At 38.5% G+C, this 21,045-nt stretch overlaps 1 protein-coding gene across 4 annotated transcripts; it reads right to left on the bottom strand.

Annotated features, from left to right (window-relative positions):
• Positions 1-249: 249 nt before the first annotated feature.
• On the bottom strand, positions 250-20,783 carry LOC106869610 (dual specificity protein phosphatase 19). Of its 4 annotated transcripts, none has more exons than XM_089357982.1 (3): positions 17,805-20,783; positions 16,811-17,040; positions 250-6,493 (listed from the first exon to the last, which is right to left on the bottom strand). In XM_089357982.1, exons 2-3 carry the CDS (start codon positions 17,037-17,039, stop codon positions 6,099-6,101), a joined length of 624 nt encoding a protein of 207 aa, XP_089214108.1. In that variant the 5' UTR covers position 17,040; positions 17,805-20,783; the 3' UTR covers positions 250-6,098. The 4 variants fall into 4 exon arrangements, with proteins under 4 accessions (XP_089214108.1, XP_089214110.1, XP_089214109.1 ...); XM_089357984.1 differs by having other exon boundaries at positions 18,550-20,783; XM_089357983.1 differs by having other exon boundaries at positions 20,297-20,783.
• Positions 20,784-21,045: the final 262 nt, after the last annotated feature.

The following is a 21,045-nucleotide window of genomic DNA, read 5'->3' as shown; positions in this document are numbered from 1 at the left end:
TCCGCTCAAAAGGCTTTGGTTGACTTGAGGCTAAAGTAAAAGGCAGTTGCCCAAGGTGCCACACAGTGGGACTGAACCTGGAACCATGTGGTTGGGAAGCAAGCTTCTTACCACACAGCCACACTTGCAACTATGGCACAAAACATGTCACAAAAATTTTTTAAAACCCAAAACCCGAAACCAAATTATTCAGTAGATATGACATACTACAAACTAGTCCAATGAATTAAAAAGAAAAAGAAAACAAAATACAGTAGAAAATAAAGCCAGTTTTATTTTTATATAACTAAAGCATAGAAATCCAAGCTGACATGATGAAAGCCACCAAATCTGCATCACATATACCAAACACCTGGAGCAAAAATATCTGAAGTTAGCTTTGTTGAAGTAATAGACATGTGAATTAAGCTGGAAGCTATGTGTACAGGAAGGAAAAAAGGATATTCTTGGAACCATTTATGTTAGTTTTTAGATAGTTTAATCTTCAAAATCCACATTTTGGGCCCCGCCAGGATATATTTTAAACAGAAATATAGAAAACACAAGTAAACCCTGCTGTCAGTGTTTTACTGTTGTGGTTGCCCCCCAGTATGAGTCTAATGTTGCAATTTCAGTTACATGGCAGAATGACTTGAGATTTGAAAGTCTTGGAGAGAACTTGGCAAGGAAGAGAGTATTTTGGGAAAGATTGGTTGAGAGATTTCCATTTGGAATTGTTCTATAGTGAAAATGCTGTTCATAGAAACCTTTTTGATGGGGTAACTTCGACATGAGCTACAAATGTTAGTAGCATTGATGATAACATGATATCTTTGCAATCCCTCCTCAAACCATGGGAACTCCATAAGGACAATGGTCACTACCCTTTTTAACTAAGCTATCGTAAAAAAACACCCCCCCCCTCATTCTTATTAAGGGTTAATACAACCAGTTATCTCATTAAAATTTGGATGGTGTTTGATAATAGCTATCCATCTGTGGTAACTAGAGATGAACATGGGTTATCTGAGACAGCTAAAAGGTGACAGCTGAACACAGTATTTAAAGGCCAGAGATAAGTCTTATAGTTCCTATAAAATCAAATTTACCAAAGAATCAGATCTTCTATAGTCTTTTGCCACTGAGAATTTTGGTGCAAACTTTTGACCATGTCTCACAAAAGAACATCCTAGCAAAGTTGCTGACTAATATAAGCTTCATCTAACTAATTTCTAAGAGCAAGTTTTCAGCAAAACTATTTATTACAACTTGTGTTGGCAGAGCTTTCTTCAACCGCCATTCTGTCAGCTCTGGTGTACATCAAGGTTCGGTTATATCTCCCTATTTTTTTTCACCACATGTACATACATGCATGAAAATGATACCAACCAGTACTTCTCTTTATTCTTCCGTACACTGATGGTATCCATAACCAAGAGACTATACAAATATTTTTTAGTTGATAAGCAATCTTTTGGAAAAGATTGATAGAGAGATTTCCATTTGGAATTGTTCTATATTAAAAATGCTGTTCATAGGAACCTTTTTGATGGGGTAACTTAGACTTGAGCTACAAATGTTAGTAGCGTTGACGATAACATGATATCTTTGCAATCCCCATCCAATGCTATATAAGCATTGATCTCATTTAGTCCTGGGGGCTTAAAATATTCAAAGAAGCTGTGTCTTCTCTGACTGATTGATAAATATTAAAATACAACAATTCCATAGTTCTACTACTATCTCTTCTAACTCCATTATAACTCATCCTACTCTCCTGAAGTAAAACGCTATGTGGCATCATAAATCTTCAATCAACAAGCTGTATCCCCTCTTTGTCTCTTCCCCTCAACTACAATTCTTGAGTCTTTAAAGCAGTGGTTCTCAACTGGGGGTTCATATGGCCCTAAACGGTGGGGGGGGGGGGGTGTCCATAAAAGATTTTGTTATTAAAATTTCTGTGCAATAAATTGCTTATATTCATACAATATATTTCTTAAATACAATTCCAAATGATTTTTAATTATAAAATTACAGTAGGATTTTTTTAGGACCCCATGTTGTGATGATGATGATGAATAGCTATGGAGGTCCAGTAGAGCAAAATGGGAATCAAGGGGGGGGGGGGCATAGACAAAAGATGGTTGAAAACCACTGATCTAAAGTAACAAGCTATGTACTAGCCCCTGTCCTAGCAAATCTACTTTATACACCTACATCTTTTCCTGCCATATTCCTATCTTGTTCTGACAAGCCTTGCACTGAATGCAATGTCCAACCTTTCTTCTACAAAATTGTATCAACCCACCCCACCCTAACCCAACCCAACCACCATGGAGCTCCTTCATCTTTTCTATGGACAACTTACAAAAATTCAAACTGAACATCAACCACATCAATCTGGGAAGGATTGTTGTTGCTGTAGTTGTTTAGCACCAAAGTATTCAAGCCATGACCACCCTGTCTTAGTTTTGATGTTGACTACATTATCTGATGTGTGTTCTCCTTTTTAAGGTTGAAAGAAAATTTAGCTGCTTTTTCCAGCAGATTGGGCAACCACATAAACTCTCACTCCCTTGTACCCAAGAATTGTAAAGGTGATGGGCAAAACTATCCTTTCATCTCCTTCTTCCAACTGCATAATTAAAAACAAAACATCAATAAATGTCTCGTTAGCCCTTCATGAAATTTTAAGTGTTAGGGTGATTAGATTCACTTTAAATATGACAAAAGAAAACAGACACACACACACATATATATATATATTTTCATCATCATCATTGTTTAACGTCGGCTTTCCATGCTGGCATGGGTTGCACAGTTTGACTGAGGGCTGGCAAGCCAGAAGGCTGCACCAGTCTCCAATCTGATCTGTCAAAGTTTCTACAGCTGGTTGCCCTTCCTAATGCCAAGCACTCTGAGAGTGTAGTAGGTGCTTTTATGTGCCACTGGCACGAGGGCCAGTTGGGCGGTACTGGCATCGGTGCTTTTTACATGCCACCTGCACAGGAGCCAGTCCAGCAGTACTGGCAACAACCATGCTCGAATGGTGCTTTTTTTACGTGCCACTGGCACAGGAGCCAGTCAGCAGCCCTGGCAAGCAACAATCACGCTTAAATGGTGCTTTTAACATTCCACTGGCATGGGTGCCAATCAGGCAGTACTGTCATCGGCCACGACAGCGACTTCACTTACCTCAACAGGTCTTCGCAAGCATAGTTTATTGTCCAATTATTGAAGGGTACTCTTAAATAGGCTGGTTATATATATATATATATAATACACAAGGAGTAGCCATTGTCAATTGATGGATTGTATGGTAAGCACTATCTGAACATGAAACTTGAAATAGTTCACGTATATCTCTTGTTTTCATTAAATGATATACATACATTCATATACACACACACACACACACATCATGTCAAAAGGTACATGTGTGCTTCAAACAGGTATTGTTTCTTTCTTTGATTATGGATTTACCTGTTGAAATGCTAATCTACTTTTTCTTTTTCCAGTGGATTATTCATTGTGCATAATTTCTGATGTTAATTTCTGTGTGCTTATACTTTGCCCACTGCCTTTTTCAATTTTTGTCTCCCGATTGTAATCTCTCACATTGTCCAACTGTCCATCTCTTATTCCCCTCATTTCATTTGTGCTATTCTATCTATCAATCTGTGTGTGTGTGTGTGTTCTTCAATTCTTTTACTTGTTTCAGTCATTTGACTGTGGCCATGCTAGCACACCATCTTAAAGAGTTTTAGTTGAAGAAATCGACCCCAGGACTTATTCCTTTTAAGCCTAGTTCTTATTCTATTGCTCTCTTTTGATGGATCACTAAGTTACAGGGGACATAAACACACAAACACTGGTTGTCTTGTTCAAGTAATAGTTGGGGTACAAGCTCAGACACAAAGACACACATATATATACGACGGGTTTCTTTCAGTTTCCGTCTACCAAATACACTCACAAGGCTTTGATCGGCCTGAGGCTATAGTAGAAGACACTTGCCCAAGGTGCAACACATTGGGACTGAACCCAGAACCATGTTGTCGGAAAGCAAGCTTCTTACCACACAACCATGCCTACATACACACACATATATATATATTTATTTATTTATTAATTATTCTTAAACAAGAACACTATTGACAGTAACTTTGAAGTTTTGGTCAGCTAAGCTATCATTGGGCTGTAGTCTGTTGAAGGATGAACACCCTCAAGCTGACCTGCTCCAAAGTGTTCAGTGGTGTCCAGACACCTACACATACCATACCATTAGGTAGTTGGCATCACGGAGTTGGGGGATCTCAACATTAGTGGTTCCTCCATTATTCTTATCCCTTAATCCTTTAGCATTCGGGTAATTCTATCAAATGTAATGCTTAGTTATTCACATTGTTTTGAATTAATCATATATTATCTTGTAGCTTTAAGATTTCAATGATGTGATTGTTTATTTTTAGAATGGCATTGCAGGGTAGATATGAGAGGCCAGATCTGTCTGGTTTGAACACAAAGCAGGTAGATTATTTGGGTCAGATATAGCTAACCCTTTCATTACCATATTTCTGTTGAAGACATTGCCTTTGTTTCAATTAATTTATTTTGAAAATATAGAAGAATTTAGTAAAACAACTTTGATGCTAATTAAACAGGTGTTTGGAATATAAATTATCATGGAATTTTGATGTTGGTTTATGTTTAGATCAGTTTAAAACAAGGAATTTCATCATAGAACAAAGGGCAGTTTTGGGTGGGTTTGTATTAAGAAGGTTAAGGGTTAAATCTGAAGAATGCAACCCAACAAACACTTCACACTTCAACTGCAAATTAAGCAATTCAATCAGAAAAGATTCTACGTGGTTGCTCAAGCTGCAAGAAATAGAAGCTGACTCTGCCTAAAATCACACCCTACCATCTTAAAAAATCTTAGATATAGGCCTAAAAGGGTAGATTGTGGCTGGAATATATATATTTTTTTTATAGATCACCAGCCAATTCTGCTACATCAGAGTTGATCCATGGCTAAAACAACAACAACAACAACAACAACAACAACCTCTAACACAATGTCTACGAGAAAGGGTTCTCTAACAATTAAATACAGTCAAGACATGTAAATATCTGATTAATTCTTTGTACTATAAGCACAAGGCCTTGGAATTTGGTAGAGAGAGAGAGTTAGTCAATTATATTGACCCAGAAAGAATGACAGGCAAAGTTGACCAGAGTGAAATTTGAACTCAGAACATAGAGAGCAGGAAGAAAAGCTAATGATCGCTAACGATTCTGTCAGCTTGCTGCTGTTATCTAATTATTTGATTAATAAGATCTATGAATAATTCCAGATACAGGTTTTACATAATTTTAAATCAGGAATTCAATTTATTTTTAGATTTCAAAGTAAATTATTTTATGTCTCAACTAAACTATCTCCTCACCTCCATTTTATCCTACCCCATGTTAAGAACTGTAGAGTTCAGTTCTACCCACCTTACCCCAGCAAAAAGAGTCATGTCAGGTAAGGACATCCACAAATACATGAATTGTAGTGGGATGGTGGCCAGAACTCAAAATAGTTATCAACAGGCAATACTAGTTTCAAAGTATGGCACAAGGCCAGCAACTACATCAAACTCAGTGCTCAACTACTACCTATTTTACTGACCCCAAAAAAGGATAAGAGGAAAAGGCAGCCTCGGTAGAATTTGAACTCAGAATATAAAGATAGATGTATTGCCACTCAGCGTTTTGTCCAGCAAACTAACAATTCTGCCAGCTCACTGCCTTCTTAACAAAAGACAGTATTAGTATACAGTGTTAGTCTGTTCTATGTTTTCGGCCTAAAGAAAGCTTGTTTATATAAAAAGGAAGTATGTAGAATCAAATGACTCCTGTATATTACTAGTATAGTAATTTGATTGCTGGAGGGGAAAAAGTCAAAGCTGATGCTGGTGGGATTTGAAGTTAGAAATGATGATCAGACTGAAAGATAACTAAGATTATGATGTATCATGAAAACAGCAGCTTCTAAGTCCTTGTTCTAACAGGTAAAATATGCAATGAGGATTTTGTTGTTGTTGATAATGTTGATATTTTGAAACCAAGGTTTAGTTTTGCCGTAAGAATATTTCATAGTCACGTAGTTGGTCAACAAAACCGAAGTTTGGGTGAACAACCGGTCGTTTTCCTTTCACATACCAGAAACTGTCAGAGAAACTCATGCCCTCAGTCTTCATCAGGTAACCGATAACAATAGAAGCAGCACGAGATATGCCTGCATTGCAGTGCACCAGTACACAACCGGAGCTACGTCCCTCTTCTATAAAGGCAAAAGCTTCATCAAAGATGTCAACGATTTTGGTGTCTGGCAGGTCATAGACCTTGATGGATTTGTATGTGAATTTCTCTGGATAGAGGTTTTCAACTCCAGTTGCGACATTCAGGATGTGTGTCACGTTATGTTTATTAAGCGTTTCCAGACTCTGGGCAACATCTTGGGAGCCTGTGCAGAAAAAGACAAAAAAAAAAAAGAATTAAAACAAGGTTACATAGTGATTCTTTCAATGATGTTGTTTATCCTCCCACCCCATGGAGTCCTGAAAATGAAAATGCTTTGAAAATCCTCCTGAAAACTTCATCACTAAAATGAATGACCATTGAAGCATTTTTGGACTGATTCGAAACATTATTGCAAGAACAATGTTTGATCAATATGTCCTTCCTTCTTTCAAGATCATATAATGGGGTGCTGAAAAGTTCCTGGTTTTAAGGGCATTGTGAAAGGCCTAGCTGGAGGCCCAACCTTCCGAGTTCTTCTACAGAGCTTAGAAAAACTGAAGGACCACTACAATAAATGTGTAAATCTAAGAAGGGATTATGTTGGATAAAATCATAATTAACTGATCCTCCTGTATTTTCTTTTACCCAAAGCCAGGAACTTTTCAGCACACCCTTGTAGAATGTGATTTGTGAGAGATTTGGTTGCTATTTCTAGCAGGCTGAGTGACCACATAGCAGTTGTGTTTTCTTATATGTACCCAGTATTGTACTGACAGTCAGTTTCGATGACTGCATCCCAACCACTGTAAAATTTGGTCTTGAGTTTAATCAAGAAAACTCAATATTATTTTTGTTTTAAGTGGTTTCAAGGGCTTCTTTCCTCAATTTAAATTTTGCGAATGTTGCATATGTTTGGCAATTAACTGACTTCAACTAGTTTTTACGTACATGAGTACATATATGCCTGCATGTATGTATGTATCTACATACATCTGTATGTATTTGTGTGTGTGTGTGTGTGTGTGTGTGTGTGTATTATTTTCATGTTGGTCAAGTCATTCTCTTGCTACTTTGAATAACAGAATAACACTAAACTGGTGTGTGTAAATTATGTGTGTATATGCCTCCCTTGCATTCAGAAGCTACAAAATGAATGTTCACAAAACCATATACAAAATTATCTGCCAACTTGAGAAGTTTTGCATAACAGTTATTTTGAAGAAATAGCTGCCAAATCTCACTCAAACATATCCAACCCTCTGTCAAGAAAGAAGACATAACATAGAAAGATAAAAAGTTGTAATGGAATAGCAGTGTCAATTTCTCTCTGTTTCTCTCTAATGGTGGAACAATGAGAAAAATAGAGAATGAAAGATATATATGAAGATATGCAGAGAGAAAAGAAGAACAATGGTAATGATAGCAGTGGTATGTTTTTGTGACATCAAACTGTTTTTCTTTCTCCTTCAGTTTTTAATTGTTTTATCTTTCTTTCTCCCTCTCTGGCAAAGTGGAATAAAAGACACCGGAAGTGAAAATCATAAAGAAGGAGAGTGATGGTGAGGATGGTGGTAGTTTGAAAACGGGATCAAAACAGATAACGGTCATACTCCATTGCAACATTCTTTTGCATTAAATGAATGCAGATTTTCCACCCATTACTTACATTATACAGTATTGGAAAAGATTACAGGTATTTTTTCAAAGCAACATCAAGCAACATACAAAAATACTTTATATTTTGAGATCTGTCTCAAGCCTATTTACAGATAAAAGAAAATGAAAAATGGTCAAAGTATTTGACAATAAATACACACAGCAATTATCTTGGATTAAAAGTGGCACCAGCAATATTCCAGAAAATCATGGATTCTATGTTATCTGATTGTGAATTTGCAATCCCGTACTTGGACGATATTTTGATCAAGAGTAATTCTCGTGAACGGCATGTGGAACACATAAAAGCTGTGTTTAAGAAGATTCAAGTTTTCGGGTTCAATTTGAGTGAAGAAAAATGCAAATTCTTTCTACTCCAAATTAAGTACTTAGGGCAAATAATTGATAAAAGTGGTAAACGCCCTGACCCATTGAGGGCAGAGGCAATAAGGAATATGCCTCCGCCAATAAATATTCCAACTTTACAAGCATTTCCTGTACTGGCAAACCACTACAGAAACTACATTCCAAATATGCACAAGTTAAGACTTATTAAAAAAAGGAAGTAAAGTGAAATTGGTCGGTTAAATGCCAGAACACTTTAGAAAAATTTTTTTTAATTCTTATCTTGTTAGCACATGACGATCCTGAAATGGACATCATTGTAGCGTCTAATGCTTCCAAATATGGATTAGGTGCAGTTCTACTTCTTAGATATTAAGACAGAAGTCTAAAACCAGTGGTTCATGTTTCGCACTCACTAATTGTCACAGAGAACAGATCTCGTTAAATTGAAAAGGAGACCCTAGCAATTATTTTTGCAGTTAAAAAATTTTATAGGTTTATGACACGAAGTAAGGCATGTGTAAAATCTGAATGAAAACCGTTGTGTAGTTCTCAAGTTTTAGGATTCACACAGACAGACACACACTCTCATCTTTATATATATAGATTACACTGTTGCAGTGTATTCGTTTGTCCATAAGGATATAACAATTATCATTATTATCCTAAGGGGAGATGGAAGTGTCACTTCTGGAGTTTGCCAATGATCACTATGCCGATAGGTAACTGGACAGAATAAATTTGCAATCTATAAGTGTCTTTGAATGATCAGTCACTTATCTGGGAAGGCCTTGAAATCAATGCTACCATCTGGCGACTATCTCTGACCCAGTGATAATAAAAAGACTCAAAGGAGGTCTGCAATGAAATAACTTTACTCAACACTTTGCAACTCAATCAGTGGAGGCAAAGATGCCTCTCCTTTACTTGACAAGGCAAAGGTTGTTCTTTGCATTCACCATCTGATCCTGGCAGAAATTTTTCTTGTCTGAGAAAAACCAAAGCATGTTTAGTTAGAGGGGATGCTTGAGTTTGTTCGAAAGTTTCATAGCATGGTCTTTCCTCTTGTCTTTTATGGCTTGGGATAAAAATTGGCCCTTTCACAACTTGTGTGAGGAATACTGAATGTCTTCATGCACTACCTGCCTGATAAGACACTCAGACACTCCCATGTGTCTGGTGATAGACCTGATTGACTAGGAGGGATCGTTGTCAATCATGGCCTGGATCTCACCAACAAATTCAGGAGTTCTTTTCTCATCAGAATGATCAGAGTGAGTTTTCCGGGCTACCAAACTTTCATAATCACCATTAGACTCATCTAACTCTGTCCGAATCCTCTGCACTGTCCTCAGATTGACACCTAAACACTCTGAAATGTTTGTATTGGAGCTTCAGGTGCAAATGCCAAACAGTACAGCATGTTGTTTCCAAATTTCTGGCAGAGTGAATTGCTTCATGGTGCTGTTTTTCTCACAGATAGTGCCCGACTGTACTGTGTAGTTGACAAAAGGGAAAAACAAACAATGCGCATGCATGAAATCAAAAATATAAAATGGCGGTAATTTACCCATCGCACACTGGATATATATATAGGGTGCGTAAGATATTTGAAGACAGATTTATGTTTATAAAAAGCAGATATATAATAACTTTATTTATCAAAAAATGCTATGAGGATAAAAATAAACCTTTTCTATGATGTTATTCAATAAAGCCACCTTCAGCTTCAACAACTGCTTCCATATGAGATCTAAATCATGTACATGCTTGAATCAAGTGGTCCTGGTTCATTTTGGATATTACTCTGACTATGGCAGGTTTCAAAGAATCTTTGGTGTTATGGGCGTGTTCATTCACTTCTCTCTCAACAACGCTCCACATGTAATAGTCCAATGGATTGAGATCTGGGGGATTAGGCCAACTGTTAGGGGTTATGTAATCATGAAAATTTTTCAACCATCCATTCCTGTGTTACTAGAGCCATGTATGATAATGCAGAGTCTTACTGAAACACATATGGCCTTCCATTGCATGTACTGTCGATCCAGGGCTTAACAATTATTTCCAGGATCTCAATGTAGGCAACAGAGTTAACTCTAAGGCCTTGTGGAAAGAACTAAGGAGGCATCACATGTCCTTTGTTGTTGACAACCCCTAAAACCATGATAGTTGCAGAAAATTGTGTATGCATAAATAACACTTGGAACTTCAGAGGGGTTTGCACATAACCATCTGTCATCTCTTCGGTTAACTTTTTGATCTTAGTCGAAGTTTTTCTCCTTTGAGAAAAACCAAATCAAATCTTCTGCTGGATTTTTCAGTTTGTTTAAGAGCCTTTTAGATCTGATGTAGTGATTTTCTTTTGCTTTTTCTCACAAATTGACCTTTCCTCATCATATAACACATATATCTGATGTCTTTGTGGACAACATTTCTGACTGTTCCTTCTGACACTTTTGCAATTGACCTCATGGACTTTCTGGGATTGTAATAAATTGTCTCTTGAATTTGCTGGATAAATTCAGGTGTTCTGATGATTTAAGAGTGTTTAGAATGCTTTTTAGGCTTTGATACTAGAGGTATGTTTCCATCTTCAGTCTCTAGCTCCTTACAAACTTTATAGATGAAAGATGTTGTTATATGGACTGTTAGATATGTAATTTGTCTGACGTTCCGTGTGTCATGTGGTTCGTCTGAGTTCATTGTTTCATTGTTGTTGTCTTGTGGGACTGTCGTAGTAAAATGTCATTGATATATATATGGCGGACATGACTTTCGTTTATTCATAACGAACATTGGGTGAGTGCGTTCTTTGTATGTAATAATTAAATTGTATAACTCGTTATGTTATCTCTGCGAGTCAGTCCGAGGGAAACATAACAGAGTTTATTGGCGTCGCCGATAGGATACATGCTTACTTTACCGTAAAATTATTCATCGTAATAACAATGGCTGAAAAACAGACAGTAGAACTTATTAAATTGTTTAGGGAACAAATGGACAAGCAAATGCAACAACATCAGAGAGATATGGACGCTCTGTTAAAACTGTTTGGTGCTCGACAAGTTGAAGGCGATTCTAGTGGCTATTTTTCAGCTGCTTCAACAACAGTGTCGATTCCACCATTTACTGCATTTGATTCAGCGACAGAACTATGGCCTGATTACTGGTCAAGATTCCGTACGTTTGTGGCTGCTAATGCTGTACCTGAAAAACGCATGGCACAAGTGTTCCTGACCAATCAGACTGCTACTGTTTACAAACAACTTGCTAATCTGGCTACCCAACAAAATCCGCCTAAAGATATCAACAACTTGATAATGGACGAAATCGTTGACTTCATGAAGGAACAGTTCGACCCTAAACTTTTCATTGTGAGAGAGTGTTTCAAGTTTTGGAGTGATATGCAGCGGAAGCCAGGCGAAACTCTCCAGGAGCTGGCAGCACGTATACGCCAGGATGCAGCTACCTGTGATTTTCCAGCGATCACCAACCCACAGGATGAAGCTCTGAGACAGAGATTCATATGTTCGGTTAACAATGAAGCGGTTCTGAAGGCGCTTTTTAAGATAAAAGACTCAGAACTAGATTTTGCCCGTGCTGTCCAGGTTGCCATTGAGACTGAAGACACAGCAAAGGTTGCAAAAGAAACTGTATACGGTTCCAAAACCAAGCAGGTGTACAAGGTCCAGCAGAACAGGAATAAGAGTCCTCAAAAGAAACATCAGCAGTCTTATTCCACAAACCAGGAGAAATGCTACCGATGTGGAAAGGCCCACAAAGCAACAGACTGTCCTTTCAGGGAAACCAAATGTCATTTTTGTGATAAAAAGGGTCATTTGCAAGCGGTGTGTAGGAAAAAACAACATCAGCAACGCAATGGTCATTCACAAACTCCCGTGAAAAGAATCACAAAAGCTGAGCTAGTCAAGGCGATCCTAGGTGAAGTTTCCCGAGACACTCATAGTTTAATTGTGCCAGTAACAATCCAGAACAGACTGTTCACAATGGAATTGGACACTGCTACTACAGGCAATTTTGTTTCCTTGTCAGTCTGGAAACAACTTGGAAGACCAAAGCTGCAAGATGTCAAGCATCGCTATGAATCTGCCAGCAAGCACAACCTGCCTGTTCTAGGAACTTTCATGGGCCAAACCAAGGATCCAACAACTGGTAAGCAGGATCTTATACCTTACATAGTCACCAAGATCTCTGATCTTAATTTGCTGGGTCGGAATGCTATCCAGACTCTGGGAATTTCCGTAGACACTGCTCTAGGTTTGAAAAGCATAGACAGCCAAGCTAAGAGGGAAGGTGCAGAAGGGATGTATCCAAAGACCTCAAGCGAGCCCTATGTTTCCCTGCAGCAAGATTGTCACAACATGTGTGATGAATTTCCAGATCTTTTCAAGCAAGAATTGGGCTGTCTCAAGAACTTTGAACTGGAAGTGAAGTTCAAATCGGACGCAACACCAGTCTTTCACAAGGCACGTCCGGTCCCATTTGCTCTTCGTGATGACCTGGCCAAAGGTTACGAAGAAGGCATCGCCAAGGGAATCTGGAAGCCTGTTCAATTCAATGAATACGGAACGCCAGTGGTACCGATTCGTAAAGCACACGCTTCAAGCAACCTGAAGCCCAAACTACGGATTTGTGGTGACTACTCTGTGGGAATTAATGACCAACTTGCTGATCACCGTCATCCAATGCCACTCCCTGCTGAACTGATGCAGAAACTCGGAGGTGGATTCAGATATACAAAGATAGACCTTGCTGATGCCTATAATCAGATCAAACTGGCTCCAGAAAGTCAACACAGACTCGCACTCAGCACTCACCGTGGAGCACTCCTGCAACAACGACTCCCTTTCGGAATCAAGTCAGCACCTGGTTACTTTCAGGAGATCATGGAAAACCTGACCCATGATCTACCTGGAGTGGCCGTCTTCCAGGATGACATGCTCGTCAGTGGGAAAGATGCAAACAGTCACTTAAACAACCTAAAGTGTCTGCTCACACGTCTAAGCGACAATGGACTCAGATGTCGCCGTGAAAAGTGCCAGTTTGCACTACCCAGTGTAGAATACCTTGGACACATTTTGTCGGCTGAAGGGATCACTAAGGGATCCAAAGTCGAAGCAGTCTTAAAGATGCCATCTCCAATGAACGAATCAAGCTTGAAATCTTTCCTAGGTTCAGTTCAGTTTTATGGAAAGTTTATCCCAAACCTAGCCAGTATAGCAGAGCCACTCTATTGCCTTACAAAAAAGTCAACTATTTGGAAGTGGGGAGATGAGGAACAGTCAGCTTTTGATCACTTGAAAAATGTACTTTCATCAAGTCAAGTTCTGATACACTTCGATCCAAACAAAACTTTGGGACTGGCTTGTGACGCATCAAACGTTGGTATTGGAGCAGTCCTGTTTCACCGCTATCCTGATGGAAGCGAGCGCCCAATATCCAATATGTCCAAGACTCTCACTTCTGCACAGCGTAACTACACTCAAATTCAAAAGGAAGCCCTAGCTATCATATTTGGCTTGCAGAAGTTTTACCAGTATTTGTACGGTCGTAAATTCGTACTCGTGACTGACCACAAGCCACTGACATCACTATTCAGTCCGAGGAAAGGGACGCCACTTCTCGCTGCTAACAGACTAGCACGATGGGCCCTGTGGCTGAACCAGTTTGACTACACCATTGAATATCGGAAATCAGCAGATCATGGCAATGCTGATGCCCTCAGTCGCTTGCCATTCGGTGATGACAACGACTTTGACAGAAAGGAAAATGGTGAAGACATAGACATGGTGTGTGCCATCAAAGCTCTTAGTATTCAAGTCCAACCTGTGGATGCTAACGTCCTCCGTCAAGAGTCAGGGATAGATCCAGTGATATCTACAGTGATGCGCTACGTCCGTGAAGGCTGGCCACCAAAGAACATGGAGATCAATGACGAAGTCAACAAGTTCCGTAAGTTATCAAACTCACTTAGTATCTGTCATGGATGCCTTATACATGGATCTAGAGTTGTGATTCCACATAGCTTGCAGCCAAAGATCCTCAATCTTCTGCATCTCGGACACTTTGGCATGGAACGCATGAAACAGCTAGCAAGAACTGCTGTATATTGGCCTGGTATCGATGCTGCTATAGAGATAGCCAGTCGACGATGTGATTCATGTAACAAACATCAAAGGCAGCCATCTAAGCCTCCAGTTCACCCATGGATGTTACCAGAAAAGCCGTGGAGTCGCTTACATCTGGACCATGCAATAAATTTTATGGGTAGAGATTGGCTGGTGATCACAGATGCTTATTCCAAGTACCCATGCATTCATCCTACTTCCTCTACGTCCTCCAAAGCCACTTTAAATCTGCTTGAGGAAGACTTTGCGCACTTCGGATTTCCTCACACACTGGTCACCGATAACGCACCAACTTTTACGTCTGAGGAGTTCCAGAGCTGGTGCAAAGAACGCGGGATCACACACCTGACAGGTGCACCTTACCACCCAGCTACCAACGGAGCAGCGGAACGTTTGGTGCAGACCTTCAAACAAGCTCTGAGGAAGTCTTCTCTTCCGCCGACACGAGCACTTCAAGAATTCTTGATGCAGTACCGGAGAACACCGACATCCTGTGGATTCTCTCCAAGTGAACTTTTGAATCACCGGCAGATACGAACAAGGATTGATTCTCTGCTGCCATCGCCAGTACACATTGCTCAAGGCAAACAGTCTAAGGAAGCACATAAGTCTCAGGTGACTCCAAGCTCGGCTGATGTCGCTAAAGTTACCAGGCAGTACAAGGCCGGAGATCCTGTGTATGCACTATACTATGGACCTCGCCGAGACAAAGATCCCCGATGGGTACCAGCAATCATTAAGAAGTCATTGGGTACTCGCTGCTTTAACGTGAAGGTCATACCTCATGGCCCGATGTGGAGACGACACTGGGAACAGCTGCGACCGCGGTACACAACTGAGGAAGACAATGAACCTGGTGATGCAGAAAACACTGTATTTGAATTTGCAACAAATCACCCGATGGAGATCTCGGAAACTGTGCCACTAACACAAAGACAAACCAGACCCAAGACCATGTTACCCGTTCCAGAGTATGGACCAGACAACCCAAGACGGTCCAAGAGAACCCGTAAAACCCAAGAGAGACTTTGCTGTTGATACTTCTTGTGTAGCATCAATTTCAGTGGGGAGGTGTTATATGGACTGTTAGATATGTAATTCGTCTGACGTTCCATGTGTCATGTGGTTCGTCTGAGTTCATTGTTTCATTGTTGTTGTCTTGTGGGACTGTCGTAGTAAAATGTCATTGATATATATATGGCGGACATGACTTTCGTTTATTCATAACGAACATTGGGTGAGTGCGTTCTTTGTATGTAATTGAACAATAAATGTAATAATTAAATTGTATAACTCGTTATGTTATCTCTGCGAGTCAGTCCGAGGGAAACATAACAGATGTGGCAACTTTTAAAAATCGAGATATTTCTAAATCGCTATGCTCAGCCTTTATAACCACAATAACAGCATGCCTCTTCATTTCTTGAGTAAGCTGAAGGTCTGCCATTATTATTTTCTGAAACAAAGATTGTACAGATTTAACAAAAAATGCAGCAATGATCTAAAAAAGTTATGTCCTCAAATACCTTATGTACCCATGTCTCCGTATTCTTTCTGTTGAAGAGCGTAGCTTGAAATGTTAAAGACTTTCCGTATTCCCGAGCGTCATACTAATACATCCTTTTGTTGTTTACACCACCTGTCCTCGTCTGTTGTTGTTTTTTCGTACATTCTCCCATATATATATATATATATATATATATATATATATATATATATATATTGTATTATTGCAGTTCGATAAAACATTGAAAGAGGTATTTATATTTATAGGAGTATTTCTACAAGTTAAATATTTATACAGATGTTTCCTTTCCTGAAGTGTGTATACATTTTTTGGGGAGACTCTGTATCATCATCATTATCATTTAGCATCTGTTGTCCATGCTGGAATGGGTTGGACAGTTTGACCAGGGCTGGCACGCTGGAAGGCTACACCAGACTCCAGTCTGATTTGGCATGGTTTCTGTGGCTGGATGCCCTTCCTAACACCAACCACTCAAAGAGTGCAATGGGTGTTTTTACGTGCAATTTGTGTGACACTGGTGTCTTTGTGTGATACCAGTGTCTGCCACGACTGTGATTTTGCTTGGCTTCCCGGATCTTCTTCTCAAAGCATGACATAATGCCAAAGGTCTTGGTCATTGTCTCTGTGCAGCCCAACACTCGAAAGGAAGTTAACCACTTTGCCTCCATGAGGCCCAACGCTCGAAAGGAACTCAGCCACTTTGACTTCGTGAAACCCCTCAAAAAGTGTTCTTTAAACTCCATTAAAATTATGATGATGAGATGATGGCTACCTAGGGTTAAATAACAAGAACAACAACATTGCAGACAGTACAAAATATAGAAACATGATCAACAAATATGAAAACTACGAAGCTTACCTAAAACGAGACCTTTCCGTATTTCTCCAACTTGAAGGTCAGCTCTTAAATCTCCAACAAACCCCAACCGCCCACGATTTGTCAAAGTTGTGGTCAAACGTCCAGCTGCATCTTTGTTTTCTGTGTATATTTGACCACCTGGAGTTGTGATTCGAGTCTCTGTCTTTTTTAGTTCATCTTTCTGGAACTTCCGTAGTTCAGAATGAAGCTTGGTAAGATTTTGAGCCATTCTGAAAAAGGCATTTACAAACATATATATATATATATATATATATATACATACAGGGTGAGGTGAATAAATTATCATTTAAATTACGCAAAAATGAAAATAACACTAACATCTTATTCTAACATATATTTACCAAAATTACATAAAAATATCTTGAAATACTAAAGAGTAAATTTATTCAATAAAATTGCCATTGGCTTCAACCACAGCCTCCACACAACTTTGGAATCTCCTGCAACTCTTCTGTACGGTTTCCTCATTTAAATTGGTGAATGCTGCCATAATCCTTGCCTTCAGTTCATCTTTGGTGTTACAAGGAGTTTTGAAACTAATATCAGGAAGCGTTCTCTGGAGTATATGTTGGCTGAAGCTATGGTAAGAGGAATGACGAAAGAATCATGGCTCCTGGATCGGAACCGCCTGAAGCAACATGAGCTTAACAAAACAGGCCAGCCACCTGATCAGGCAAACAAACAGATAGACTTCATTCTCTCAAAGAAAAGGGTAGGTAGATAGTTGTAGATACCAATCTCATTCTTACATGAACAATATAATGTCCAAAATAAATTAGCAATTACAACAGAAAGACAATTAATGCTCCAAACACTTTCATATACAACACTTCCTTACTCCCACCCACCAGTAGAGGCAACAACCTTAACAATTCTAACATGTTTGAATGATGGTAGGTTAAAAGCAAGAACAACTATTATGACTTCTGTTACCAAACAATCATGGGAACCTTCTTTTCAGGTGCTGTGTTACCTCTCATATCTCTTTCCCAGTTTTCAGAGTTGGTACAGTAAATGTCGGCACATTGAAAGGTAGGTCTAGTGAAATTGTAGAGATGCTTGAACGGAGACGTGTTGATTTATGTTGCATACAAGAGGTAAGGTGGAGAGGAGCTTCAGCCAGAGTCCTCACAGGCAAAGCACATAGGTATAAACTCTTCTGGAAGGTAACAGTGATGGAATAGGGGGTGTGGGAAGAGAAATGGGTGGATAAGGACATAGAGGTAGTGAGGGTGTGTGATAGAGTACTTAAACTGAGGCTAGTCTTGCAGAATGGTATAGCAACAATTATCTCTGCCTATGCCCCACAAGCGGGCCTATCAAGTGAACAGAAGATCACTTTTATGATATTCTTCTGCAGGCTACCTCAAAGATGAGTGACAATGATCTCATCTTTGTGGCTGGAGATTTTAATGGGTATGTCAGATAGCAACCTGGTATCTTCCATGGTGTACATTGAAGATTACATTAACTCTTTAGCATTTAAATTGGCCATATCAGGCCGAAATATTCTACCTGCTTTATGTACAAACTGGCCAGATTTGGCCTCACACACCTACCCTACAATACCATTCTAAAAATAAGCAATCAAATAATTGAAATCTTAAAGCTACAAGATAATGCATGATTAATTTAAAACAATGTGAATAAATAAGCATTACATTTGATAGGGTAATTTGAATGCTAAGGGATTAATGTTTAACCCTTTCGATACCAACCTGGCTGAAACCACCTCTGGCTCTGTAGTACAAATGTCTTTTTTTTTCATAAGTTTTGAATTAAAATCTTCCACCAAACCTTAGTCACAATTTATGTTCCTAACACTAGCTGAATGATAACTAAGTTATTTTACTAAATTCTTTGTTATATTTAAAATTAATTGAAAGAAACAGAGAATCTTAACAGAAATATAGTGATAAAAGGGCTAAAGTCACCATGATATTTTTAACCCTTTTGATACCAACTCAGCTGAAACTGCCTCTGGATCTGTACTACAAATGTTTTGTTTTCATAAGTTTTGAATGAAAATCTTCCACCAAACCTTAGTCACAATTTATGTTCCTAACACTAGCTTAATGATAACTATGATGATGACTTATTACTATGATGATAACTATGATGATGATTTATTACTGCTGATGTGGTGAACTTCAAGGGAGGTGTGTGAATTTTCCTATTAAACAGCTTTAACAAAAGTTCTAGAAACTTTTCCTTACAGTTATAAAAAGCTGGTGAATTCAACCCCAGACCAGAGCCATCCAGCAGTTCACATAAAGCTATATTGGTTTGCTCAGTGAGATGGTCTCTTGCCTATTTCTGCTTTTTCTTACTTAACATGCCTGTGTTGGGTTCAACAAAACATCTTGGTCTTAGATTTGTAATGTTGAATCCTACACATGCACACGTTATTTTCATGTAGTAGTTGCAAATTCTTTTTACTCATTCTATCTTCAGTAACTATGAACTACTTTCATGATATTATCGAGCATATTGTATAACAGAAAACTTATAACTATTCCATGAACGTTGTTCCATCAAATCAAATATTTGAACAGGTGTAAATATAAACTTTGTGCATTAATAAATATATGTATGAAAAGCCAAACAAAATTTAGTGTGGTCATTTTCGTCTTCACACGTAGCTTATCTAATGCTGCATACAATCAATGACGAATTAATAGCGAAAGACCAGCTAAATAGGTAGCTACAGAGTACTCAGTCATTTAACAATGTCAACTGATTCCACTTCAGGGTTCACGAGTGCAGAATACTGAATAAGTGGGTGTCACAACGATTCTATTTGAGGATTACAATAAGGTTACTATTATGTGTATGGAGTAATCAGCTATTTGCACTTGTTGTACAATGAATAGTTCCATTGATGTGAACTCCTGTAACATACCAATGTCGATGAAAGTGAAACCTTTTTCGCCAGGATTTTGCGGAGCAAGTCCTCCGCTTAAACTGGCCACTTTACCGAAGACTTATCAAAGTACTTCCTTCCAATACTGAAACAGATATTTGGGTGGAGGTAAAGAATACGCACACCACCTGTTTTCGGCGTAACAAAAACCTTAACCCTAAACACCGGGTTCGCGTATTCTTTACTTTCGCCAGATATTTGTTTCTTGGGTCGTATATATTTTAAGAGAAGACATTCTACCCACATTATTATTCTTGATTAAAAACCCAAAACCCAACGAATGACCCCACCCCTATAAGGTTGCTCAAACAGTTAGATACACCAACCCTCATGACACAGAACATCTTAGAATACGAGAAATAAATATAGTTCTAGATGTTTCGGAAGTGTACTTGCCAGGTAAGTGATTGTTTCTGATCATAGGTTTGCTCTATTAGGGCTAACCTAGGGTTAAATAAGAACACTTTTGCGTAAAGGTTTTTCTTTTTAGTTAAAACTGCATTTGTGATTGCAAGTATTTTATCTTCCACTAAAAGATATACCTTTAAGAAGCGAGTGTCTTCGTATTTCAGATTTTAAAGGTAATTATTCATTCGACAATGAAAATATATCAATTGTACCCGCCTTGTTCATAGCCCTTCAGATTGTTTTAGGCTTTACGGTCATGGCCAAGCCGAAGCACTGTCTTCGTTAGTGGCGTAAAGTTTTCTATTTATAATTCCAATCAGATCTAGGATGCTGTATAGGGGTAGAAAGTTCATGGTCAAAGTGACATTTCTACCTTTGTTTTCAACAACTGAGTTTATGATGGGCGTTTCGAGGAAGGGAGAAATTGTTTCTTTAATAGAGTATAATGATATATAGAGCAAAAAATAAAGCGAGGAATGATAGATAATTTTTTTTACATTAAATTATAAATAATTCACAGCTCTCTCTCTCTCACACACATATATATAGTTATATGTAGACGAAGCCTAATGTGAAAATAAATCTAACTTACATTCCACTGACATACGAATCAACCGTGTCAAGGAGTAACGGATGATACTGAATCTCATTGGTTAATATTCTTTGAAACTAGTTAACTCTCTTTCTTTCTCTCTGCGCGCACACGCGCACATTTATAATTCGGAGTAGATGGCAATTTATTTAATGAAGTACGCAAAAAATAAATAAAAATTCATAATTCATTAAAATCTACTTACTATTTACATATATGTATGTAAGTATGTGTTTATATATATGTGTGTGTTTTCTACATGTGTGTATGGGTGAGAAACACGTCTTTAAA

This window comes from Octopus bimaculoides, chromosome 9, assembly GCF_046866305.1.
Source record: "Octopus bimaculoides isolate indiv1 chromosome 9, ASM4686630v1, whole genome shotgun sequence".
Classification (NCBI taxonomy): Eukaryota; Metazoa; Mollusca; class Cephalopoda; order Octopoda; family Octopodidae; genus Octopus; species Octopus bimaculoides.
This window is presented reverse-complemented; position numbering and strand designations above follow the sequence as displayed.